The following is a 27,907-nucleotide window of genomic DNA, read 5'->3' as shown; positions in this document are numbered from 1 at the left end:
GTATTCAATGGCTAAGGCTCTCTGGCTGGTTACAGTTAATCTGTTTAACATAGTTAATATTTCACAAAACCAAAGAGCTCAGTTATTGTAAAGCTCAAAGAGCTAGAAATCAGGTGATCTATGATTTCAATTGACTTCTGTCACTATCTACCTGATAAGGTAGACAAGCCACTCTTCTGTGACCCTGTGTCCACATTTGTAATGTGAGGGAAGGAAACATGCCCTAACAGTCATGCAGGGATCTTGGGACAGAAAGTGAACTAAGAACGATGTTTTTATTTTACTTTTTTAAGTTATACAGATGAAGGATTTTGTCTCTGTTTATCTGAATAGCTTCCAAAAAACTTAGAATAAATTGCATTAGGGAAGGAGAGGAATTTGGAGGTATCACAAAACTATGATGGGGTATTTCAATGTAAAAATAGCCAAAAAATACGAAGACTGTGCTTTAAAACAGAACTTTGTCAGCTTTGCATTTTTAAGATGAAATAGTCGTTATAGTTCATGCATTGGATGGGACTATTAAAAATCTTTCCTAAAGAATGCCGCATCCCAAAACTGAAGGGAAAAAAAATGAATTGCTGCTTTCTCATTTGTGTTTATCTTTGGACAACTTGGCCTGACACTTAATTTAAAATTTTTTAAATTATAGATACACACTGTATTTATTAATCACCCCTGCTCTCCCCATACGTATCTCAAATCTACTACCAACAACACAAAATACAAGGATGTGTCCAGTTTCACTACAGCTCTAAGCATTTACAAGTCTTGAGCGCTTGCTTTCGGAACGCCCTTCTGATTGGCTGTGCCAATGTCAGTGACATCAACCAACTTACTTTTGATTGGAAGGCTGGTTGCTGGGACTGTAGCGTTTGCAGGAAGTCACTTAACTGTTTGCAAGCTGGAAAACCTAACCAGAAGTTCTCTTATCATAAGAACGAGGGCAACCGACTAGGGAAGGTGTGTTCCACAGCTCCGCATGCTGGAACGGGAGCCAGGAGGCCTCGACTGGCTACCGGAGCTATAGGCACTCCAAAAGATGAGCGACTGCTCCTTTCCAGCCTCCAGGCTGTTACCCTTTTAAATGTCAGCGTTCTTGGCTGTAGGGGTAGCACGAGTTTTCGAAATGGAACAGTTGGATTGGTCGCACGCCTCCGCTCTAGACGCACCTCTCCACCGAAAGGCCGTTCTGACTGGCAGGGGGAGAAAGTAAACAGAGTTGAATCACCCTCCCCACTGGCCAATTGGAGGGGATTTGAATTGTGACGTGATGGGATTCTGCGAAATTGTTACTGAGCAAGAGAATGCCGGAACGGTGCGGACGAGCAAAAGCAGAGGCTCAGAAACCGTCAGTGGACTGGGGGAAAAGTGTCTCTTAGACTTGGCTCTTGGTCCCACCCTTGCCACCTGCGTCTGGGGTGGTCGGGTGAATGTCCTGGGTCTTTAGCTCCTCAGAGAGACAGCGGAGGGCGTGTACCTCTCTTGCAGTTTCCTTTCCCAGCGCCTCGGGGGCGTATTCAGGCGAATAAACTTGCGACCGCCACGTGTGGCGTCTTTCCAAAGAAGCCGGCTGGGAGCGGTGGGCGCGCCCGTCGAGGGGATTGCGCCGGGCGCAGGACACCGCAGCAGCAAGAGGCGGCAGCGTGGCGAGTTCAGCACCGTGGCGGCTGCGTGCGGAGGCGCTGCGGGTTACGTAAAGATGAGGGGCTGAGGTCGCCTTGGCGCTCCTGCGAGTCGGAAGCGCCCCGCGCCCCCGCCCCCTTGGCCGCCGCGCGGTGTTCGTCGTCCGAGGCCAGGGCAGGGTAAGCCGAACCTCTGCAGCCACCGCCAAGTTTGACCGCGCCGCCGGGGCTGCTGTCGCCCGCACCATGTCCGCTGCCGCCTACATGGACTTCGTGGCTGCCCAGTGTCTGGTTTCCATTTCGAACCGGGCTGCGGTGCCGGAGCATGGGGGCGCTCCGGACGCCGAGCGACTGCGACTACCTGAGCGCGAGGTGACCAAGGAGCACGGTGACCCGGGGGACACATGGAAGGATTACTGCACACTGGTCACCATCGCCAAGAGCTTGTTGGACCTGAACAAGTACCGACCCATCCAGACCCCCTCGGTGTGCAGCGACAGTCTGGAGAGTCCGGATGAGGATATGGGATCCGACAGCGACGTGACCACCGAATCTGGGTCGAGTCCTTCCCACAGCCCGGAGGAGAGACAGGATCCTGGCAGCGCGCCCAGCCCGCTCTCCCTCCTCCACCCTGGAGTGGCTGCGAAGGGGAAACACGCCTCCGAAAAGAGGCACAAGTGCCCCTACAGTGGCTGTGGGAAAGTCTATGGAAAATCCTCCCATCTCAAAGCCCATTACAGAGTGCATACAGGTTAGCGTCGTCTCTCTCTCCCACCGATCTCTGGGGTTAGTTAACCTTTGGCCTGGCAGCGTTCCTGGGCATTAAGGACACCACACTCGGCCTAAAGGGTGCAAACATTTTGGATAAGATGCTGTTTCACTCTTTATTTGAACCGTGTAGAGACTGAAAGCTCACTCTCTTAATTGTCGCCAGCCTCTAGAAGCCACGGAGAGCATTAAACTGGTGGACAGAGTGAGTGCTGAGTCCTAGCCCCTGTGCGTGGCTTCGCGGGGAGTGGTGATGCCCCTCCCTTGTCCCGTCCCGCCCCCAGGACTCCCGCACCCGGTGCTGGGGCTACCGGACCTGGGCAGAGGCTGGCTGGGGTTGCGGGGGTGGGGGTGGCAGTCAAATGGCGTACCTTTTATTTGATTTTCTTGTGGGATTTCAGAGAAATGGCCAGAACCTGGGTAGAAGCGGCACACTTTACATGGAACCTTTTAAGGATGACTAAGGACTCATTTAGCTATATGCTTGCTACTTTTCAGGGCTTGCCAAGGTGGTTTTAAATTTGACCAAGAGTCCCCAGAGAGGTTTAAAATAACACTGCTTCAGGCAGCAGAGGAGTTTGATCAAGTGAGGGTTGGTGGGTAAACTTCATGACTAGTTAGCCTCTTTAATGAGAGAGATTTCAGAGCTAATTTTTTTCCATGTGACTTAGGTTCACCCTCCACCCTGAATAGAGCAAGTTAGGGAGGAGGAGGTGTGGTCCCTGCTGAAGGTCAAGGCAGGGTAATAATGACCTTTCATACCTTCTGGAGGCCCCTAAGGTATGGTCTCTCCCAGGAAAAGCAAAAGGCAAAACTGGCCAGATGAATTTGGCCAGAAAGACATCTGCAGGATGAAATGGGCTTTGGAGACTTACTGGGCCCGTGATCAGCCATTTCTGTTGGTTCTGTTTAACGTACTCAGAAAAAGTTGGAAGCGTTGGCCCTCGGCCTTGCTGCCTCACCATCTTTAGTAAGGTCTCTGTACAACTGCGGTGCTGACAAGGAAGCACAGGGCTTGCTCCTCTTTCCCCTCTGTCCTATGACACCACGTTTAAAAGGTTGTTGTTGGAGTTACTTGGAGCAGTGTTGTCATTTTGTGTAATTTTTGGCACTCTTAAGATGAGGCCCCGAGCCTGTGGTTTTAAAATGACAATTGGTTGATTTTGTTTCAGTTTGCTGTGAAAGGCCACGTAACTGCATCTCCTATTTTATTTCCTTTGGAAAGTGCTTCTTGTAGAGGTGTTGCTGGCACAGGAATATAACAATTTCCTCCTCTGTGGTTAATGCAAAATCAGGTTCTGTTTGGGGTTGTCATCCAGCTTGCCATAAAACAGCACATTTTAAACTTTGTATCTGTAAGCTTGTTGAAAGGCACGTGTCTGCATTGGGGGATGTGACCTTTCCTGTGGCTTGCCAGGGGTGAAATAGGGGTGTATTAACCCGAGGGTGTTACCAACAGCTGTTAGGCGGGCCTGGCTGTGTCAGCCATGTTCCCGGAGTTCGGTTGTTCACTTGGACACCCACTGCCACCTTGGGCAAAGGCATTTTCTCCTTCAGGGAGCTGCCCAGTTGTGCAGTTGGGGAGGCCTATAGTGCTCCAGTGTGAGCTAGCTACGTCTGCCCGACACAGAAAACCAATTCCCAACATTCTGAACCATTCAGCTGAATGATTTTCTTAGGCATTTATAGAAATGGCTGCTTACGTGTGCGTGCATGCGTGGTGCTCTTTAATTCTCCATAAGGCAAGTCAGCTCAGCTGTTTCAGGAGAACCTTTTATACAGTCAAGAGTGGAACATGAAATGAAATGTTAATTCTGTTTTAAATACTATAGTCAGTCTTTGGAAACTAGTGATACAGCAATTGCAGGTGTCTTATTTATGTTTTGGTGCTCTGTAATGCTAGGACATGGTTGAACCAAACCTCAGGGTCTGCAAATATTGTCAGAAGGGTACGCCTCTGAAAAAGGTGTGTAAAGGCTACTCTGAATAAGAGACTTATAGCAGGTTTTGTGCATTTGAAAGTTTCAGGTGCAGCTTCCAGTTAGATTGCCTTTGGGGTGGGGTAAGAAGCTTCCTGATTTTCCTTTTGTTTGTATTAAATCCAGAAGGTGGGCAAGAGATAGCAGTTGGACTGTCTGCATTCTGTAAAGATTTTAAGAGCTAAAATTCTAGCCACACCCCCTGCTTGATGTGGCCAACAAGAATCCCTCAGGCTGCTTGCTTACCTCCTCTAGAGCCTCCTACAGCTGCCACTTCCATAGAACCAGTGACTATTTTTTATTTTGTATTTTTAAGTATATTTTATTGATTATGCTGTTACAGTTGTCCCAATTTTCCCTCTTGTTCCCCTCTACCCAGTAACCCCTTTTCCCTCCAGCAGTCTCCCCTTAGTTCAAGTTCATGGGTCATGTATATAAGTTCTTTGGCCTCTCCATTTCCTGTACTGCTCTTAACATTCCTGTCTATTTTGTACCTACCAATTATGTTTCTTAATCCCTGCATTTTCTGCCTATTCTCCCCCTTCCCCCACCCAACTGATAACCCTCCAAGTGATCTCCATATCTATGATTCTGTTTCTGTTCTGCTTGTTTGCTTAGTTTGTTTTTTAGATTCAGTTGTTGATAGTTGTGAATTTATTATCAATTTGATCTTCATAGTTTTGATCTTCTTTTTCTTATATAATTCCCTATAACATTTCACAGAATAATGGTTTGGTGATGATGAACTCTTTTAGTTTTACCTTGTCTGAAAAGCACTTTATCTGCCCTTAGATTCTAATGATAGCTTTGCTGAATAGAGTGTAATTGAGGTTGTAGGTCCTTGCTTTTCATGACTTTTTTTTCCATTTTTTTATTGTTCCATTACAGTTGTCCCAGCTTTCCCCCTTGGCTATCCTCTGCCCTGCCCAAACCAGGACTTTAGAAGTTGAGTCATTTAAACAAAATTCCATTTAATTCAGTACAGCTATTTCTATAGTGCCCTAAGAGAAAGATGCTTTTGAGGAGGGCTGAGCTGGGTTCTGATTTGTCCTACTGTTTCCCGATTGTGAGACCTTAGGCAAGTTACTTGAATTCAGAGTTTGCAAGGCCTGCTGCTGAATGTGCTTTGCACATCTGTTTGGCTTGGCCAGCATATGGTTTTAAAAAAATTAATTAGTTACCAATATCTAAAAATCAGAGGATTTTGGCCCAAATCCAGACTTCTGGCTTCTCTGGAAAAATCGAATGATCTGGCAATACTGGGCCTGAATTCCTGCTTAGCAACAATTGGCTTGAACTGGTCTTTCTTTATATGGGGCAATGACCCTTATTTTAATCATTTACATCGCCTCTCTGGGCATTTAAGTTTGCAGCCTTTGCTGTATTTGAGTCTCAGTTTTTTAAATCCACAAAATAGGATAGCATCACTGAATTCAAAGGTTCTTGTGCAAAGATAAGATAATATTTGTAAAACACTTAATAGGATTCCATGCACAGTAGACCCTCAAGAAATGCTGGATTTTATAGTCTGTGTGATAGGGGGGTCTTCAAAATTAAGAAACATAGGATAAGGTTATTTTTAAGTTGTACATTAGTTTATATTTTCTAATACTATGCTCAGTTTGTTTTTCCTCGGCCTCTAGATCAGATATCCTCTCAGGTGTTGTACCTCTAAAGTTTAAGCAGTAGATCCATGCTTAGTCTGAAAAAAGTGCAACAAATACACTGTTTTCTGTTTCCAGACATTTTGGATACCTTACAGTTATTTATGCTTCATATTAACAATTAGATACATTGGAGTACTTTGCCTGAAAGCATATCGAGGACAGTATCTGAAAATGCAACCAACTTGAAGTTTATTCTGGTATACCACCACAGACCCACACCCATGTCACCACCCGACCTCCGCATGCACATGCGCACACACATACACACACACTCCAGAGTCCCTCACAGTCCGCACATCCACACCACACACTCCTCTACCTCCCAGCATACACCCCAAACTGGCCTCCACAAACACCCACTCAAGCCCACTCCCTAGACCCCATCCTGTACCCGAGCCCCCTCCACCTCTCCACAAGCACTCTAAAAAGTTTATTCCAAATTTCCTGACATTGTGGTCACCCGGTACATAGAGTATAGGTATGTTGGGAGTGGGGAGTGTCTTTGGAGGAAGGAAACAACTACATCCAAATTCCAGATCAAAAGTCATCAGAACTGCCTGCTGTGAAGTCACACTTGGTTGACACCCCAGTGATAGAAACCTTAGGCCTTATTTCCATGCCAGATGCAATTTTACTCTCTTTGGAGGGATTTAAGTTACCTGTCCTCAAATGGTGACAATGGGTTGAGCGTGACAATGCTGGTTACAGCATTCTGAATATTAGAAAGATTTAAATCCCAACCATTACACTCCAGTTCTTTTTTAAAAGATTTTTAAAATATATTTTTAGAGAGGAGGGGAGGGAGAGAGAAACAGAGGAAGAGAAACATCAATGTGTGGCTGCTTCTTGCTCACCCCCAGCTGGGGACCTGGCCTGAAACCCAGGCACGTGCCCTGACTGGGAAGTGAACCAGTGACCCTTTGGTTCACAGGCCAATGCTCAATCCACTGAGCCACACCAACCAGGGCTATAGAAAAAAATTTAAACAATTTTTAAAAAATAGGGCAGAAGGAAGTTTATGTTAAACAAGGAGAGACAAGAGCTGTGAACACCCCAAGAGTAGCTGCTTTTGTTTCTCCTTATTCTGTTTGAACATTTTGCTGCAAAGACTACCTGGCTGAAGGGACCTTCCAATATGGGAAATAGGTTTTCTGGCCTCTCTAGGAATGCCCAATTTTAACTCAGGTGGGATGTTTCTTCCCTGAGACTAAAGTTTTTAAATTTTGCTTATATAGGTGTTAGGCTTCCTCTATGCTTCTTTTCTCTTAATTACTGGAAAAGCCTTTAGAGTCAATGATTTGGTCAGGAGAATCTAGTGCCATTAAAGGTGTGAGAAGGATCCGCCTCCACTACCCAGCAGGCAGGGGTTCAGGGACAGGGCAAGGTTTTATTTTGGCCACAGCCCTAGGCTAGGAGCCTTAGCCCCACCTCATGCCCAGTCTTTATCAGCTTCTCCTCTCTTCTCTTCTCTTCAGGAGTAGAGACATTCTCTCTGCCCATTCCTCTTTACAGAGGGCTTCCTAAAGTGACGTGAAATGGTATTTCATAACCTGACATACCTCATCCAAGACAGACTTACAACTAAGCCTGGCTGGGGCTTGCTTACATAGTTTTTCTATCCTTTTTTTTCTTTCATTTTCTCACCCTTAAGGAGACTTTAGACATTTTTTCCCCCAAAATTGTCCTTCCCCTGCCATAACAGTTTAGTACCACAAATATATCGTAGAGCTATCAATATAGAAGGAAGGCCACAAACCATTGTAACAGCCAAGACTTCTTCACCTGCCGAAGATCTAATTTTTGCCCCCTTAAGGGCAGTATCACTCCCACTCCCCCAGTGAGACTGTCTAGACACAGTTTCATGGATCCTGTCAGGAAAAGTAACAATTCACATTCCAGAGGAGAGCACAGGGCTGTGCGAGATGACAGGTTTCTAAGTATTGCAAGGATGACCTGTGGGGATTAATCTTGGGTTTCTGACAACAGGTTAAAGTTCTCTTGATTCCAAGGAGAGATGGCCCAACCCACTGTTGAAATCCCACCCTGAGGAGGAAGGACTGTTGGGGATCCCAATAGCTCCTTTTCCCTGGTCCCAGTGGTGGGAAGGACCAGTCGCTGTTCTTCCTCACTTTCCACGTGTCCACCGTCTTCCATCTCGCTGCCCTAGCAAGGACAAAGTGGCGTTGCCCTAGAATAGCTTCAGCTGCTGGCAGGATGGCTGTTTCACAGCAGAAAATACAAGCGGAGTAGAATTACAGAGTAAAAGCATTGTTTCACTTGATTTTCCTCTCAAATCAAATCTGTGAGTGGAGAGAAGAGAGAGGGGAGGGGTGCAAATGGGGCCTGGGTGGAGGAGGAAGGTACCACTGTAAACATTTTTGTGATGTTTTGATGGTAACACCCCATTGCTTTCAGACGCAAAACAGATGTATGTAACCTGAGGGAAATGAATTCTTGGGCTCTGAACACAAGGGTCAGATTTACGTGCCTGTCTCAATTGTTGACGCTTATCCCGTGAACTTGTGTTTCTGCAACATCTGTGGGAAATTCCCAGATTGAACTTCCCAGGGAGAAACATCATACGACATTGGGAAAGTGGCTGACAATGGTATTCCTTAATAAGTTCACGGAGAAGAGAAGTGGGTGGATGATTTCCCAGTATTTACTCTCAGTAGTCCCTAAAACAACTTGACATGCTCTGGATAGAGGAGGCTTTCTAACCCACCAATTTGATTCCTGAATGCCTGATGATCATTAGTATTCTTGATTAAAAAAAAAAAAAAAAAAACAAGACCTCAGCATTGTCATTTTCCTTAGTCTTGACTTCCAGAGTTTCCAGATTTACCCTCACCCCCCTCGTCTGTTCTCAGGCTTGGAGGAAAAGCTTGCAGCATTCCAGGCCTCTCCTGCACAATTCCTCCCCCGCATCCAACCCTCCCACCTTTTCCTAATGTTTCTCTAGCAGGCCCAGCTCCCACTGAAGAGTGTAAATTAGTGCCTAGTAATTGGTACAAAGGCATTTTCTGTTTCTATGCAACACACGCAAAAAGGAAGGGCAAGAGGAAGGAGAAGAAAAAATCCCCACGGACAGTTAAAAAAGCAAAGAAATGGGGTTCTCTGCAGTGGTCTTTGAGCAATCCTCCCTCTGCTCCACCCCACGTTTTGTTGGGAAGTTAGTCACAGGCCTGGGCCTAACTCAGAGCACTTGGTGGCAGCAGTTGTTAGTATCAAAAGAATAGAATTTGGAGGTTGGAAGTGACCTTGAGAGGTCATCACATCCATCATTTTGTCTCTAAAGAAGCATATGCCCACCCTCTCAGATAGATGGGGATTGCATTTTGAGGGCCTTGGATGGTTCGGAAGTGCACCACCAGGGCTCAGAAGCTGGCTCTCTGCCTTGACAAGCATGTGACTGAGCATAGTGTGGGTTGTCCTCACTGAGTCTCGTGTTTCCTCAGCAGCACGTGGAGGCACCAGGTACTCTGTCTGAAGGGCTCTTAGGAAGATGAAGTGCTAAAGGCCCGAGCTTGGCCCATGTGGAGAGATGATCCTTGGCTGTGAATTCTTCACAGCTCTTTGATTTGAATGCTTTCCTCCCATGGTCTCTGGAGGATTTCAGTTTGTGGTTAACTTTTTTTTTAAAAATTTAACCTTGATTTAAAGATCTGCTTTGAATTAACCAAATTAATGAGTGAAAGGGCAGGAGTGGAGTCAGCCCTGGACCGCTGGCCTTTTATGTATTATATACTCTGTGAAACAGCCCAAGGCCCAGTGCCTATGAGAGTTCCTACTCCTCCCTTCCTGGAGCCATCCTGAAACTTTAATACCTTTTTGGTGCATTAAGGCCAAGAATAAACATTTGTCTTAGCCAGGCCTCAAGCAGTCCCCTCAGCAAATAATAGGACTAATATTATTATTCATAGAGAATGCCTTCCCCACTAAAGGCGTGAGATGCATCCATTTTTTAAAAAATGCGTGGGATATTCCAAGGCATTTATTTCCATTTGTGCTTAAAGCCAATGTTTACGATGGTGTGCCCGCTGGCTTCCCTTTTAATCTCGGTTTATCATGACCTATGTTAGCTTTTGGAATCCTGAGATGAAAATTGATCATCTGGATCTGAACTATAAAGGTTCCAGAGCTGCAAGAACCAGTTAGCTCATCATATAAACCCAGGGCCACTGGGCCTTTGACTTTTTTTTAATGAAATTGAGAATTATCACAAATGTGAACAGGACAATGGAATTTATCCCTGATTGAGCCTTTTAAAAAAAGTGAGGACATTATTTAAATAGATTAAAATAAAGAGACAGGAGCTTAAGCCATACAAGATAAATGACAAGGATTTGAAATGCAGGCAGTAGTATTTGTATTAAACTTGGAACGTTCTTCGAGGGCGAGTCTCTGTTGTTCTGGAGTGAGTGCCTCCCGGAGGACCAGACTGCAACCAAAGTGGGAACCGGTGGGGCCGACAGAAGAACAGAAATCCTGCCTCCCGAGCATTTTGGGCATTTCAGACCTGAATGAAATCTTACTGATCATCATTGAGGAGAGGGAAAAAAAGGATGCACCATCTCTGAGAGGCAGTCAGAGAAGAAGAGTAAAGCCTGTGAGGAGGAGACCAGCCCCTGGAAGGAGCCTGAATGCGAGGAGAGGCCTTGACCTGCAGTAAGTAGCAAGAGCGGCTAGAGCAGGGCTCTTCAACCCCTCAGACCTTGCATTTGAATCCTGCCTCTACCACTCTCTAATTATAAGAACTTTCTGAGCCTCAGTTTTCCCATCTGTAAAATGGAGTTCGGTAATTTCATACTCATGGATTTGTTATGAGGCTTAATTCAGATGAGTTACTTAAAGCATTTAGAACAGTATTCCCATATACTGAGTATTATAATTAAAAATATAATAATTAACACCTGTTGCCCAGAGAGCCCCTATTCCTAGAATTTTTGTTGACAATTCCAGATTAATCCGCAGCAGCTTGTTCATTTAAATAATAATATTTAATGAGTCACTGTTATATGCAAATAGCTGTTGATAGCAGGCACTGTGAATGTAGTGAATACAGTAGTAGTAACAATAATAGTAAGAAAGTAAATTATTAAGAGTAGTAATCATATTAATATTAGTAATAATAGTACTAATAACAGTACCGTTCACCTTTTATTACACGTTAAGTTCCAAGCCAAGTGGTTGACATTGATTGTCACATTTAAACTTATAGAAGTCCTATGAGATTGGAAGGTTCTCTTATCCTCACTTTACAGGAATTGACCTTGGAGTTAGTTAACTTGGTCCAGGGTTACTCTGGAATTTTCCTAGCATGTTTCTAGGTGCTTGGAGTTGTGCATGTGTGGTTGTTGACCTGGACCTCATGGGTTTCTGCCAGTGGGAAGAGACCCAGTGTTTTGCATGACTCTCTTGGGTTTGGCCCTAAAGCTACCCGTGTTTAGCTCTCTGTGCTTGTGTTCTGACTCTGCCTTGTGGTTGGTTTTTATGAAGGTTAGTTAGGAATATCTGTAGAAATCTTGGGCTCAGATCAAGTTTTCCAATAGTTATCCAGAACCTGCTTCCTTCCAATTGAAAAAGACCCTAGTGCTGGGTACGTAGCTGTATTAGTTAGGACCCCTGGTTGCAAGCAGCAGAATCCAATCTTGGACTGCTTTTTTTTTAAAAAAAAGAACTTTATTGGCTCAAATACCAATACCTCTGGGGTGGCTCTACTTACAGGTATCTCTAGATACAGTTACTCAGTGTCTACCTCTCTCTGTGGCTCTGCTTTGCTGTTTTTTGCTTTGGCTTCATTAGGGACAGGCTGTCTCTCAATGGCAGGCAGTAAGGTGGCGACTGCAGTACAGAGTCCCATCCTGTCAATTCAGCAAGCCCTGGGAGAGACAGTTCCCCTTTCCTAATGATCCCAGCAAACATCCCAGGCTTCCAGCTTCTTCAGTGAGTTGGAACGTTGTGTGTGTCCCCGCACTCGATCCCTGAGGCTTGGATGGGTTACACGCAGCCTCTGAGGTTGTGGGGTCACCTCTGGAATTTACATGTAGACTCAGAGTAAGGAAAGGGAGGTTTCTAAAAAGGAAATTCAAGGTGTGGCATTTATTACCCAAAAGAGGTGAGGGTGCCAGAGAGACAAAACCAACAGCCATTCGCGCCATCCACCCATTTAGAATGATAAACAGGATGTTCCAAAGAGCAGATTTTGACAAAATGAGAGACAGATCAGTATGACATTTTTTTCTCCATATTCGTCCTTCCTTTGAAGAGAAAGGGCTCTGAACTATCTCTGGAGCTCAACCTAAAGGCAGGTCACCAGTCACATGCTAAATGGTCTTTGTAAGCACAGATCATTTTCAACATGTATTTCTTGCACTCGGGCCCACACCTGGAGACCTGCCTCAGTGGGTGTTCTAGAAGCCGATACACATATCCTCACAGGGAACAAGGGTAACAGCAGCCGCGTGGCCAGTAGTGCCATTCGCTTGGACTTAATTCAGTTGTCCATCCATTTGAATGCCCAGAATGGTTGTCACCCTGTGTGCTAATAGATAAAGGCCTCATCTTTACAGTGTAGACGAGCTGTTCATTTGCTGAAGCCCATTGGGATTCAGACGTCTATTTCTTGTGTGTAATGCGAAGAAAAACCCCGTAATAAATCATAAGATACAAAAATTAGATCTTCAAAATAATTAACAAAAACACATCAAAATGACTTAAATCCCTGTGCTGCCATAACTCTACAGTAGTTTTGTACCGTTGTCATTGTAACGAAAATAAGCAGTGTGACAACCAGACAGCTGGCTTTCCCTCTCTCATGTTGCCAGCCACACATGCGTGTCTGGTGAGCATTAGCCCACTGGGGCGGGGTTCCCAGCATGAAAGAAACATGGGCTGTGCCCCTCCAAGCTGAGTCATTTCTTCTCAGCGTCTTGCTGGCCCAGAAATTTCGAAACACTTGGCCAGGAATGCCTGCCCAAGGAGGGCCGGGGCCATCAGGCAGGGCTGTTTAGTGCAGGTGGATGCTCAGACCTGCTTTTCTTTGTGGTCTTTAGTGACAGACGCCAGGCAGTACTGATTAGTGGCTCACTCCATCAAGGCTTGAGAACTATTTGACAGTAGCCCCTGTGGCATGTGTGGGGAGGGTCTGTGGGCATCACAGCCTTACTCTGGTGCCAGCAGTATTCAGAGGTTGAACCCCAAGAGGAAAAGCTAGAAAGGGCTGGAGGAGCATCACCAGTGACTGAGCGGCACACCCTCGCTGGCAGGTAGAGGAGGTGTTTTTACTAACCAGACACTCTTCGCCTCTCCAGTGTTTTCCTCTTTTGCCCATTGTCTTTTTTTGAACCAGAGGCTTCAGCCTTCGGGATAGCAATTGTCCCCAGACTGGAAGCTGTAGATGCTACAAATAATTTTTACTAAGTGCACAAATGGGGAGGTTATCCTTGTTTTCACTAACGATGCCAAATGTCTCAGCAGCCCTTGTAAAGTAGCTACCCTTGTCAGGTAAGAACCTCTCCGTCGCAAACCTGAGTGTGTAGAAAGTAACTGTCCATGACTAGATAGTTCTTAAACCCCTTTACTCCCACCCATTTCTGCTGTTAATGCAAGAACTTTACCTTGGCAATTCAGAGTCTCTCTGTCAATTCTTTATTATATTGTATCCTCCTTTGGGTAAAAGTTCATGAAATCAGAGTTTTCTCCCTCTCCCTTTGCCTTTGTTTCTCCTGGGAGTGATCTATTATTTGTTAGGCAAGAGGCTCACCTCTGGTTTTGGCATCATGGGAGGGTTGTCCATGTTGCGTGCCATCCTTTGACAAGGTGGTCTCCCCTGTGCCCCCATGCGCTGCCAGCTCGGGTCTGGGTCCTGATGTGCTGGCCTCCTCTTCTGCAGCGGCCTCTGCACAGTGGCTCCAGATGTTAGATCCATGCACTCTGTGACTCAGTCCTCCTGTGGCCGTTTCCCAAGTGCTTGGTCGTGGGCTCAGAAACACATAGTACACAGTCCCTTTCCCCGTCCTGCACTGGGAAGGGTGCAAAGCTGCACGGTGTGCACTGAGACCCTTCTCTCAGTGGGGCTGCGCAAGTCCCCTAGGCTGAGTCATTGTGGGGACTTACCTAGAGGGGCTCGTGCAGGCTCTGGGCATGCTTTGGGCCAGGGCACAGTCGCTACTCCTGGGACTGCCCAAGCCTGTTTCCTAAAAGGAGAGTAGCGAATGCCAGGCACTGAGAGACCTCTGCATCTGCTTTCTACAAACAGACCCTCTAGTCTCTCTCTTTCTCTACAGCTCAGGTCTTGGTAGGAAACTGGCAACTCAAGAGACTTTCAGTTTAAAGACTTTAGAGCCTGCTTTACATTTTTAAAACTCTGTTGTGAAATTTAAAGCTCAACAGCAACTTAGTTGTTATAAACCATCTCTGCCCTCCCCAAAGAGAATTAGAAAAGCAGGTGGTAAAAGGCGCTATCTACATCTAGGAGGGCCTTTGCTCTTCTTTCACAACTAATCTTGTTTTGTGCTCAAAACTGAAGGAAGATTTTGAAAACCAGTTCCAATCAAAGGGTGTCCTTGTGCGTATCACCTGCCCTCTGAGTCAGCTTTATCTGAAACAGGACAGGTTTAAATTTGATGGTCATAAAAATCATCCAGAATGCAAAGATTCAAAGAACCTATGTTCTCAGGATAATTTTGCCATCAAACATCTATATCCTGTTCATTATTTGGTGCCTAAAAGGTTTATTTCTTATTTCTCATTCCCAGAAATAACTGGGAAGAGGCATCATAGTCTAGGAAGGCAGGAGGAATGTGGGTGTGGGAAGCAGCCAATCTAGGCCTGGACCTGGTTGTGTGGTTGTGAGGATGTCACTTCACCTCTGCCGATTCAGAGTTGCTGAGATGGGGGCCATGTAACTGAGACATCGGCACATATCTCTGGCTGGGTTGAAAACCGAAAGGGTCAAGACTCTATTGTCTGCCATCTTTTTCTAAGGTCCCAGCACATGAGCTGCCTCACAGGTCAGTTGAGGTGGGGGACGTGCTAGCAGTATTCAGACGGGCTTGCTTCCTGCGTGCTCCAGTGAGGAAGCGCTGGGTGAGAGAGGTTACTGACACACACCCACCTCCCAGTTCAGAACCTAAAGCATGGGGCCGGCTGCTTCCACAGATAAACACAGGGGCCGGGAAGCAAAACCACCCATCCAAACTATAGTGATGCTGTTGTGTCAACTCATAAAATATAAAAGGAAGCCACATCACAGGAGGGATTCAGAGAGGGGCCACGAGCAAATGGCAACAGGGTGGGACGGCATTCAGGCAGAATTACTCTTCCAAAGCCTGTCAAGTGTTTTTATTTTTCCAGAACACCTACATGTGTAGGTAGCAATATTTTTGGCAAACAGGAGGGTTTTGATTTCTTTATTTTTGAGTCCAGTATGAATTGGAATGATTTATGTAGGGAAATGTAGAATTGTCTATACTCGGAGCTGACCTACATACCTCTATCCATTGCATAGGTGTGTCTGCACTTGAGGGTAATGGAATTAAAAAATAAAGCAAAGACACATTCTGTACCTGCAAGTCAATGTCATTTTGGCATAGATACTGAGGACAGATGATAATGGATGGACAAGGGACACCAAAGGCCTGGGGTCGGGGCAGATATAGGTGGATATGTGCCCCGCCAGCCTCATCCATGAGGAATGCTGTATTGGTCTTGGTTTCCCATGTCCGCACACTCTCAATCCTCATCAGGAACATTGTCATCAGTTCCTAATGAGGACACTCCTTGGTAGCGCCGCCCTGCATACTGTCCGTACTGTCTGTGTGAGTCCACCTCTGAAGGGAGATTCCTGTCTGTTCTGGTAAGGGCCCTTGGTCTTTCACGTATAGATAAAGTAGGAGAGGGGGAGGCGGAGGAGGAGTGAGAAAACAGATGTAGTTTGTTCAGAAAGTTTCTCACTTTCTAAATTTATTTGAGAAAGAAACAGAATGATTTCTCTCTTCTTTGGTCTTGGACACTGGAGTATTCCAATAATTTCTCAATAGAAAGTAAATCCTCCCCACTCCTCCATTCCCCATGATTATATAATTCATTCATGGAAAATTTTAAACTCAGACACACTATTGTTTCCTTTGTTTTCTGTAAGACTCCTTCTTTATAAAATTTGTACTTACTGTTTTAAAAATTTAGAAAATATAAGGGAAAGTTACAGAAAGAAGTAGAAGTTATTGTTTAACCCCTCACCTGTAGATAACTACTGTTTATATTTTGTATATTTTCTTCCAGGACTTTTTTCTCTCCATACATGTCCATATACAAACACAACAGACCATACACTGTTTTTTTTTTCACTTAGCAATGTACTGCTAACATTTTTGATATCAGTATGTGATGAATCTAGTACCTTTTAAACATATTATTCTACTGTGTGGTTACCCTTATATCTACTAAACCAGCTCTTATTGTTACATATTTAAATTGTTAGCAAGTTTTATCTTTTATAAACAATGCTGGTATCCCAATATATTTTTGTGTACCTATCTAATTGTTACCAAAAATAATTCCTAGATGAATATTTTGCCAGATGGCCCTAGGTCAATTATAAGTCCCATTCGTGAATAGAGGAACTATTCTTCATGCCTGCACCAATGGTACATTTTCACCAGCCAGATAAATATTTCATTGGTGTCTTATTTAGTATGTTTTGTTACTTGTGAGATTGAATATATTTTTATATATTTATTTATTATCTATTAGTATTTCTTACTGTATAACTTATTTGCATCCTTGCTCAATTTTATTAAATTGGGCTATTCATTTTGATTTGCAAGTGTCCTTTTCATATTATAGATTTTAACCTTTTGTTATACATTACAATTTCTTTAATTAGTTCACTCTTTGGGTTCTTTTTTAAGATTTTATTTCTTTATTTTCAGAGAGGGGAAGGGAGAGAGAAAGAGAGGGAGAGAAACATCGATACGTGAGGGATATGTGAGAGAAACATCTGTTGGCTGCCTTTGACAGGCCCCCAACTGGGGACCTGGCCTGCAACCCAGGCATGTGCCCTGACTGGAAATCAAACGGGCAACCCTTCGGTTCGCAGGTCAGTGGTCAGTCCACTGAGCCAAGGCTCTTTTGGTTCTTAAATTTCTTTGAAATACATTTTTACATATTTCAAAACTATTCTTCAAGTAGGATTCTGCCTTTGGTTTCATGTTTAGAAAGTTTCCCCATTCCAGGATTCTAAAAATATTCACCTATATTTTCTTTTATGTTTATAGTTTTATTTTTTACATTTACATATACTGTATAGCCCATTGGGAATTTATTTAAGTGAAAGACATAGGGTAGGAAACCAGATTTAATTTTTTTAAACTAGATATCTATGCCATTTATCAAATTAAACATCCTTCATTCACTGATTTGCAATATTCCATCCCTATGGAGTCTTGATTTTATTTTCAGTCTCGAGTCTGCTCCACTGGTTTGTCTTTTCCCGTGCTGACATCATACCATCTTAATTGTTGCAGCTTTAATCATGCATTTTAATAACTGGATTACAAGTTTTCACTTATTATTGTTCTAATGCTAAAGTTCTTTGGCAGGTTGAACATAGTTATTCTTGCAAGTGAACTTTAGAATAATTTTGTCAAGCACAAGAAAAAAGAATTTCTATGGGTGTATTAATTTCATAGATGAATTTGTACAGAATTGCCATATTCTTACCATTGAGTCTTATCATCCAAGAGCATGGTAAATGTTCCCTTTATTCATTTTCTTTTATATTAGAGTTTTATAATTTTTTTCACACAGGTCTTAAACTTTTGTTGTTAGGCTAATTCTGACTGACTGTGGTTAGCATATAAGAAGACCATTGCTCTTTTGTATACTTACACCTATGAATGCATTTTTAATTTATATTAGTTTTTTGGTTATTTATCTAGACTTTCCAAATAGAAAGTTCTGTCAACTGTAAATAATTCCTATTTCACTCCCTCCTCCCACAATTTGCTTCTTATTTATCTAGTTGCACTCAACTAACATTTCCTGAGCCATAGAAAATAGCAATGATGGTGGGTGGAGGTGGGGGTCCATCATGCCTTGAGTTTGACTTTACTGGGAATGCTGCCTTTATTTTACTATTGACCTTGCTGGGGAAAGGTTTCAGATCTATATTTTTTGCCCTGTTAACAAGCTTTTTCTTCTATTTTTATAGAAACTATTATTAGGGGTGGATGTTAAATTTTCTCAAGTACTGTTTTGCATTTGTCAAGGCAAGATGTGTTGTGTGTTGGGGGGGGGTTTGGGTTGGTGTATTAGCCTGTTAAAATGGGGAATAATGTCAATATGATTTTCTAATATCAAATTATCCTTTTATCTCAGGAATCCCACTTGCTTTTTTTTTTGCAATCAAAAACCACTATTTTTCCTCAAGAGGCAGCATTGATTTTGTACATCTGTGAGAAGCTATCATGCTTTTTTCACCCCTCTTTTTCTTTTAAAGATTTTATTTATTTATTTTTAGAGAGAGGGGAAGACAAGGGGGGAGGAAGAGAGGAAGAGAAACCAATGTGTGATTGCCTCTTGTGCACCCCAAACTTAGGACCTGGCCCGCAATGCAGACATGTGCCCTGACTGGGAATCAAACTGGTGACCCTTTGGTTCGCAGGCTAGCACTCAATCCACTGAGCCACAACAGGCAGGGTGAGAAATTATAATTTTTTTTTTTTTATAATTTATTTATTTGTTTATTTATTTATTTATTTATTTATTTATTTTTAGAGAGCCTCTCACTCACACCCCCAACTGGGGACCTGACGTGCAACCTAGTCATGTGCCCTGATTGGGAATCGAACCAGTGACACTTGGTTCACAGACCGATGCCCAATCCACTGAGCCACAGCAGCCAGGGTCAAGAAATTATCATTCTTAATTAGCATCTTAGAGTTCTGTTCTGAAAAGGAGGTCAGTTCCCTTAGATTTGTTTTACTTTTGCTAGAAGCAATGGAAGCTTCAGAGTTCTTATTTATATATTTATTGATTTTGAGAGAGAGAGAGAGAACTATTCTTCATGCCTGACAGGGTGGGGAGTATCCAGACGAGATAGGGCACTTTCAGGGTGGTGTGGCCGGAGGGGTGGGGAGTGTCCAGTTAGCAATCCTGCACTTGTCCTCTTTCCCTGTACAGAGAACTCAACTCTGTTCCTTTCAAGACTTTACTAAGGAGCAGCAGCTTCACTTGGCATAGTCATACCAGTCACCAGGTGGAGTGCAGGCTCCTTCTTAAAGCAATGAGCTGTCATCTGTGCCAAACAGGCAAGTGCATGGCCAGCAGGCCCCACTCCGCTTCTCTTGAACCCACTGGAGGCCCAGCGGACTTCTGGAGGCCTGATCTGTTTCTGCAAAGAGAGTCATTACACATTCGGTGCAGTGTTCAGGAGCAGTTTTGATCAAGTTTATTTTATACTCTGAGCTGAGTCTGTCGGCGAGAGGTGCTTAGCTTGTTGCTGAAAGGGGAGGGGAGTGTTCTATAAATATTGAAAACGCAGAGGAACTTGTGCTGTTAACAGCTCTGCTCCAGAAAAGCAGAGTTTATTGTGTCACTGCCTCTGGGTGTGTTTTCCTGTGAAGCCAGAAATAAAGCACTAGTACATGTCTGTTTCTTTTTTTTTCCCCCAGGAGGATGGTAACTCTCTCATTAATACTAAAGACAAGTTTAAATATTCTTCAGTTGATAGCTGATTTGCCATATGCTTTGTTTGGTATGAAGAAGGAATCTTTTGGGAGCTTTAACACTGAGCTGAGGGCAAGGCCTTGGCCAGGTCTCCCCGTGGTCTCTCTACAGCCTCCTTCCTCCTCTGCACATCATCCCTTGTCCTCTTCAGCCCAAAATTCTCTTCCTCTTTTGCATGTGATTTCCCCAATCCATACTTTCTTAGGTGTAAAACATGCATCATATTCTAGCTGATACCTTATTATATGTCTGTCATTGACTAGCATGCATAGGAGGTTGTACACAAACTCTCCGTGGGGTCAAAAGGGGGATGATGTTAGAGGGCAAATTGTAATAAAGGGCAAATTGTAAGTCCAAAGAATAATCCAGGGTCCTTTGCACAGACACACTGCTTGGCTGGCACCATGTTTTATAAAGTGCTCAATCTGAACACCTTTCTGAAGGAAAAGCACCCTCCCGTTGTCCATGGATCCCACCACAACCCGTGGTCTTATACACCTGACATTTCGCCCATTTTTATTATGTGTCTGGCCTCTGACGACACTTGGATTTACCCCAGGTAGAAGTTCAGATCTTCAGACTGAGATCAGGGGTCAGACAGCCTCCTATAATGGACCCGACAGTAAATATTCTAGACTTTGTGGGCGGCACAACCTTCGTCAGCAATTGCTCGGCCCTGCTGTTGCAGCGGACACGCAGCCATGGACGATGGGAGCGAACGGCCGTGTCCGGTCCAGCTTTGTGTATGGACGTGGACATTTGCACCTCGTATAGCTTTCTCCTGTCACAATATTATTATTCTCCTGATTTTTCTCCCAACCGTTAGGTAAAAAGCAAATCGAAGAATGGTGTTTATACCATTCTTAGCTCGTGGACTTCACAAAAACAGACGGCAGATCACATTTGGCTGTGGGCGGTAGTTTGCCAACCCTTGATTATGTGCATTGTTCAGAAGCTTCCAGTGCTTTTCTAAAGGATCCAAGAAGAATCAAAAGTGATCCTGGAGCTTTTACACGGGCAGCTCACTTCCAAGCATTTAAAAAAATGCTTGGAAATTGTAAACTTGAATAATACAAGTTGTATGAGTTGAACAAAGGCTGCTGCAGACTCTGGTGTGTGCCGGGCTCTGGGTGGCCCTGTCTTTGGAACACTCGGGGATAAGGATGCTAGGTCAGTGACAGCGTCTGGGTTAGAAGCAATGAGAAGGATCACATGAGGACAGCTCTGCGGGGCAGTGAAGAGACTGCAGCCATAACTAGATCAATTGAAAGTTAATTCAATGGGAATGGACCCTGATTACACTTGAAATATATGTAAATTATGAGCATCTACACTTAATAGTTCTCCTGTGCATACAGCTATTTCAGGCTTCACGACAGTTTCCCAGTCACTCTCACTTCCATAAAACCGTCTTCCTACTGCAGAGGGAGGGGCTTATTTCTTTTATAACCCTAGCACACAGCAGAGTGGTCTTCTGATCCATTTTTTTTTTCCCCACAGTGGAGACAGATCCATTCAAATAAATTAACCTCCTCTCATGACTCACTTGAAAGAAACGTGTGCCAGTTAGCAAGCTAAACAGCATTCACACCGCTCCGAGCACACGTTTGCCCTAACGAGCACTGAGCAAACACTGCTTTTCCTTTCTGTCGCTTTCCTCACCACCAAATCACGAAGCAGCGAGAGGGGGCTCCAGTAAGGACGGAGCAGAGGGGAGATTTGGGTTTCTTTTGTTTCGGTTTTACAACTTCTCACTCTATGAATTCTGAACCTTTATTACATATATATGTATTTTTAACATAACTTGTTTAAAAGAACATTTCTCCTACAGTCACATCATTGGCGTTAGAGAGGACTTTGCTGCAGTCCAATTCTGGAGCAGCCCAGAAGGCTTGCCCAGTGATCCAGGAACTTCTGAGCAGGCTTTGGTCATGTGAGCAGCGTAGAGGTTGAGCAGACTCAACACACACATACAGAGAGAAAGAGAAAGCATTTACTAAATGCTGGGCAGCACAAGTAGCACAAGAGTCCGATGTGACATTGTCTTTGCCCCCCGGGAAGCTCAACCATGTTAGGTTGTGACAACCTGCATTTCAGCTTTTGCTCAGAGTTCTGCTGAACTGGGTTAAAAGACTGTTTAATGCAACTGAAGTGGCGAAGTGTAGTTCTCAACGCCATGCCGTTGAGTTTTTCAGAGAGTTCAGTTTGAAGCTCCTTTTGTCCCTACCAGAGGCAGTGAGCATCCGCATGTGTTATTAAACCTAGCACGCATCCACCTCAGGTTGGGCTCAACATTTATTGGTTTCCTGTTGCTTCTCGCTGCCGTGGCTTTTCAGCACAGAGCTCAGTGAGAATTTATACCTAAACCCCAGCCTAGAGTTGCCCATTGCAGTTTTGCTATCTGCCATTTGCAGTTTTGCAGTTTTGCTATCTGCCATTTTAGTTACCCACAGCCAAGAGCAGTCTGGCAATATTAAGTGGAAAATTCCAGAAATAATGAATTCATAAGTTGTAAATTGTGTGCCATTCTAGGTAGTGTGTTGACCATTCTGCTGTTTGCATTGTTCTGCCTGGGACCCGAATCATCCCTTTGTTCAGCACATCCACGCTGTACGCGCTCCACGCCCGCGAGTCACATAGTGGCCATCTCATTTATCAAAGACTGATGCAGTATCAGTGAGAGCTTTCAAGGAACCCTTATTTTACTTAATAATGGCGCCAAAGTGCAGGAATAGTGATGCTGGCAATTCAGATGTGCTCAAGAGACGCCATAAAGTCTATGCTCAGGAAAAAAACAGTGTGTGTGTAGGGTTTGGTACCGTCTGTGGTTTCAGGCACACATCCCCGTGGGTAAGGGGGGACTACTGTATGCACTACTGTTTTGCCCACCTTGGGTTTCCCACAAGAACCTGCCGGGTGAAGTTGTGATGGCCATCGCTCTGCTTAAGAGAACAGCGGATTACACTTTAGTCATTATAGGTTGTCGGGGAGATGACAGAGGTTTTGTTTTGTTATTATTATTTCCACATCTCTGGCACAGGGTGGGGGGGCCGGGAGAAGAAAGAATAACTTTTGGATGATTCGGACGCACCACGCTGGACAGCTTTTAGCCTTTGGAGTCCCTCCCTGGGTTCCAGGAAGGTGAGGACAGGAGTGAGGAAATACTCAGGCCTCACAGCTACCGAAGGAGTGTCTGGAGAGTTCTGTGGAAACCAGGGGTCTGTGAGCCCTGAGTCTGTGAAGCTTTGGGCTGAGCTTGGAAAGGTGTGATGAGCTGGCTGGCACTCGAGCTGGGGGCAGCAGGCGCTCACCAGAGGCACCAGCAAGACTCTCACCTTAAACAGCTCATTCTGCCTTTTTGCTTGTCTGTGTCCCCCAAACAGGGACACAGCACCTCCCTGCCATTCTGGATTCTAGGGGGTCAGGTGGTCCCTGGCGCTGTCCTGATCACATCTGGAAGGCAGGATTTTGCTACCCTTTAAATGAGACACAGACAATAATGTGAATTTGAGGAAAGCAACTGGAATCGGGAAGGATGTGGAACCATTATTGAGTGTTAATGCCTCTGTTTCCTCATCTGTTAAATGGGCAGCCTCCATGGGTGTCTTGTGAGATTTCAGTGAGATAATGCTTTTAGCTCTGTGCCTGCACTTAGGTTATTATTTTAGAATAATGTTGGTTCTTCTTTTATGAGAAAAATGGAAGAAACCCTGATTGTTTAGATAAGGAAAGATTAGAGGAAGACATGTGAGCTGTCTTAAGATATTTAAAAGGACTAGTATGTGGCAGAGGGAACAAACATCTTTAGCGTGAAGGCAATACGACTTAAAACATGGCCTTCACAGGAAGGCAGATAGTGCATCAGTGAGTGTATGCGAAAGAGGTACTGAGGAACAAGCAGGTTCCCAGTCACCAGACTTGCTCAGATAGTGGCTGGGTGGCCACAGCACTCAGAGCTCAAGGGGGCGTGCCTGTTACGGGTGGGAAGTTAGTTGGAGCACATGCCTCAGTCCTCTTCCATCTCTGCAATGCCAGGAGATTCAGCAAAGGCCTGCATTTTTTTTACTCCTCTGGGAGAACTCACAGAACCAGCAACCATGTAGAATAAAACCAGAACACGTAATTTCCAAGGCTATTGGGGATCCACTGGGTAAAAAGGAGGAAGCTCATTTGCTTAGAAGTGATTCTCAGCAATTTCTTCATGGTGTTAGTTTTCTAGGGCTGCCATAACAAAGGACCACACACTGGGCGGCTTAAGCAACAGAAATTTATTTCTCACAGTTTGGGAAGCTGGAAGTTCAAGATGAAGGTGTCTGACAGAGCTATGGTTTCTTCCGAAGCTTCTCTCCTTGGCTTCGAGATGGCCGTCTTCTCCTAGCCTCTTTACGTGGCCTTTCCTCTCTGTGTCTGTCTTCATCTCAAGACACGAGTCATGGATTAGGGCCCGGCCTCATGACCTCATTGAACCTTAACCATCTCCACATGCAGCCACATTCTCATGAACTGGAGGTTAGGACTTCAACATACAAATGGGGCGGGGGGTGGGGGGGAGGCACATAATTCAGCCCCTGACACTCACATACAAAGGATTTCTCCTTTGAGTCATAGGGCTGTTGACAATGACCAGCCTTCAGAAATTTTGTTGCATGTTCTTTAAACTGTATCCTGTCTTGATTCCCTTCTCTTAGGTGAACGGCCCTTTCCCTGCACGTGGCCAGACTGCCTTAAAAAGTTCTCCCGCTCAGATGAGCTGACCCGCCACTACCGGACCCACACTGGGGAAAAGCAGTTCCGCTGCCCGCTCTGTGAGAAGCGCTTCATGAGGAGTGACCACCTCACAAAGCACGCCCGGCGTCACACCGAGTTCCACCCTAGTATGATCAAGCGATCCAAAAAGGCACTGGCCAACCCTTTGTGAGGTGCTACCCACAGAAGCCAGGAAGGGACGGACCCTGGACCCCGGACCGGGACCCAGACCCAGACAGACAAAACTACTCCCAGCAGACAGACATGTGCAAACTAAGCCCCAGAAGAGGCCTGCCAGCACAGGAAGTCCTGTTCTTTGGTCAATATTCTAATTTTCCCCTCCCCACATTGTTTTTAAAAAGCACAGTGTAGCCCAAGATCAAAGTCCACACTTGGTCCCCTTGCAGAGGCAACTCTGAACCTTCTCTGACTTTTGGAGAGAAGGCAAATGCTTATTTTTTGTTTCTCCTTTATTTTCTTTTTTTTTGGGGGGGGGGATAACGGGTGGGGGAAAAGGGTTAAGGCCAAGACTGGGGCAGAATTTAAAGATTCAACACTGGTGTACATAGTCTGAGTGAGTTGACTGGCATCACACGGTGATTCTGGGCCCTTTCTGCTTGCTGTCTCTCAGAATTGTTTTCGTACCTTTTAATGTAATGACGAGTGTGCTTCAGTTTCTTTAGCAAGACCACTCTCTTGAATCACATTAACTTTTGAGATTAAAAACAAAAAACAAAACTCCATAGCACAGCTGTCTTTATGCAAGCAAGAGCACATCTCCAGCATGACCTGTCATCTAAAGACTTGGAAACAAAAAAAGTTACTTATAGTCAATGGGTAAGCAGTCTGAATTTATACTGATCAAGACAAACCTTGGAAAGGTTACACTAAGTATGGAACTTTTAAACCTTGCTTTGTATGAATTGTACTTTTTTAACATAAGCTGCACTTTAATTTGTAATGCAGAGGATGAATAAGTTAAGTTCATGCTTTAAGGATAGAAGCAGACATTCTTTTTGGAACCACGTTATAATCTGCTTATTTTACAGTATACACGTTTCCCTAAGAAATCAGCAGATGTGAGGGCAGAATATATGCAACAGATGCTGAAGGAGAGGGAGGGTAGTTTTTTTGTTTTGTTTTTAAATTTAAAAAGAACAAACAGAATTTTGACTCTATTAACTTTCCAAATTTTCCTATTCCTTTTAGTTAATATCACCTTATTGTACCATAATGCCATGAAGGGAGAGAGGGCTTTGACTCTGTTGGGTTTTATTTGAATGGGTGCATAACAGTAGCTAGCTCTGGAAACACCTATGTTGGGCCGGGTAAAGGCTTGTTGGTCTCCTTCCCATGTTCCTACGCAACTCCCACTAACAGGTGCAAGATTTATGTAAAATGAAAAGGGTTCTGACCTGTGAAAAGAAAAATACACCCCTCTAAACAGTGAGTGCCAAGGGAAAATACCACGAAGATTTCAGAGGAGACTGCAAAATCGTCCCTTTTGGAAAGCAAAGGCACATGGCATACATACGAAGGAAAACACATCACTGTATCTTTCACATCAGACGCCTCACTACGATGTATCTTGTATCCAGGTGTCTACAATGGCCTAAACCACTACATCCATAGTATGCCATTTACCTGAACACTTCATTTTGGCCTTTACGTGGTCAAAAAAAGCGAGCTGAGTTTTCATAGTGAAGAAGAAACCTCAAACAGGGGAGTCAGCAGTGATTGTGGGGAAATGTTTACATTTTTTTGTTCTTCAGAAATAACGCCTTCTGACAGTTTTATCTGATATTTAAACCAGGGAGCTCTGGTGCACGCTGGTTTGCACATGTGCTATAAGATGTGTGGTGTAAACCTAGGGCGCCTCCCTGTCGGTGAACTTGTCATTTCACCTGATACATGCTCCTTTCCAGTTCAGAACCAGTGTGGGCTCCTGCAGCAGGCCGGGGTCACAGCTGACGCAGACTTCCAATACAATAGCCATCACTAGCACAGTGTTTTGTTTCTTTTTTTCTTTCTTTCTTTTTGTTTTGTTTTACCAATGTAGTTTTATTAGTAGTTCTATAAAGAGAACTGCTTTTAACATTAGGGACTGGGAGCAGTCCATGGGATAAAAAGGAAAGTGTTTTCTCATGGGAAAACGTGTCAGGAAAAATAAAGAACACTTTCTACCTCTGTTTCAGATTTTTGAAACGCTTATTTTAAACCAAATTTTAATTTCTATGTCCAAAATAAGTTTTAAGGACATCTGTTCTTCCATACGAAATAGGTAGGCTGCCTGTTTCTTGCTGAACTCATGGAATGGTTCTGCTTGTGATCCTCTGCACGCGGCCTTTAAGTGAGCGAGGAGTTTGGGGTTGCCTAGCAACCCGCTAACTTGTACAAACTCATCTTTCCCTCACAGAAAGAAACGAAGGAAAACCAGGCAAAGTCAGTGAAAGACAATCTTTGTAGTTTCAGGAGTAAATCTGTATGTGGCTTTTGTCCAGCATGTAGATGGATATAAATGCAGCAACTTGTTTTAAAAAAAATGCACAATTTACTCCCCCCCAAAGTTGCTCCTTGCCTTCTCAAGTTGTTGATGAACACATATTTGATATTCTATTATATGTTATAGTAATGTAACGTATAAACTCAAGGCTTTTTATTCTTTGTGACAAATTCTGTTTGAAAATGTCACAGGACAGGAACCAGCATTCTAATTAGATTACTACATCACGATATGGTTCAACTAGGACTACTAGGATTCATTGAACACTAAAACTATGAAACAATTACTTTTTATATTAAAAAGACCATGGATTTAACTTATAAAAATCCAAATGCAGGATAGTAATTTTTGTTTACTTTTTTAACCAAACTGAATTTTTTGAAAGACTGTTGCAGGTGTTTAAAAAGAAAGAAAAGTTGTTTGATCTAATACTGTAAGTAGTTGTCATATTCTGGAAAATTTAATAGTTTTAGAGTTAAGATAACTCCTCTCCTTGGTTAGGGAAGAAGAAAGCCCTTCACCACTATGGAATGATGCCCTGGCTTTAAGGTCTATCTCTCCATCATGCTTCTTTTGAGACTTATATTTGGTAGTTATAATCACAGAAACTGATTAGTTGTAAGTTTGCAGATTTAGCACAGCACTCATCACCCTGGATAGATTGAGATGTTCTTTCACAACAGGTGAATGATCTGTAACACTGTAAGATACTGATCTTTACAACTGTTTAATCAGTTTTATTTTTGTACAGTATTAGTGACCTAAGTTATTTTGCTGTCCTGTTTTGTAAATCAAATGAAATTATAATAGAGGATTCTGACAGTAGGTATTTTGTACATATGTATATATGTTGTCCAAATAAAAATAATAAAAATGATAAAGATTTAA

At 43.9% G+C, this 27,907-nt stretch overlaps 1 protein-coding gene across 1 annotated transcript; it reads left to right on the top strand.

Moving 5' to 3' along the window:
• The first annotated feature begins 921 nt into the window (after nucleotides 1–921).
• Nucleotides 922–27,907, top strand: KLF9 (KLF transcription factor 9). Its single transcript, XM_090274170.1, has 2 exons — nucleotides 922–2,376; nucleotides 24,459–27,907. Exons 1-2 carry the CDS (start codon nucleotides 1,872–1,874, stop codon nucleotides 24,686–24,688), a joined length of 735 nt encoding a protein of 244 aa, XP_090130296.1. The 5' UTR covers nucleotides 922–1,871; the 3' UTR covers nucleotides 24,689–27,907.

Source organism: Furipterus horrens, unplaced genomic scaffold (assembly GCF_987537825.1).
Source record: "Furipterus horrens unplaced genomic scaffold, mFurHor1.1.pri manual_scaffold_4, whole genome shotgun sequence".
In the NCBI taxonomy this organism is placed as follows: Eukaryota; Metazoa; Chordata; class Mammalia; order Chiroptera; family Furipteridae; genus Furipterus; species Furipterus horrens.
This window is presented reverse-complemented; position numbering and strand designations above follow the sequence as displayed.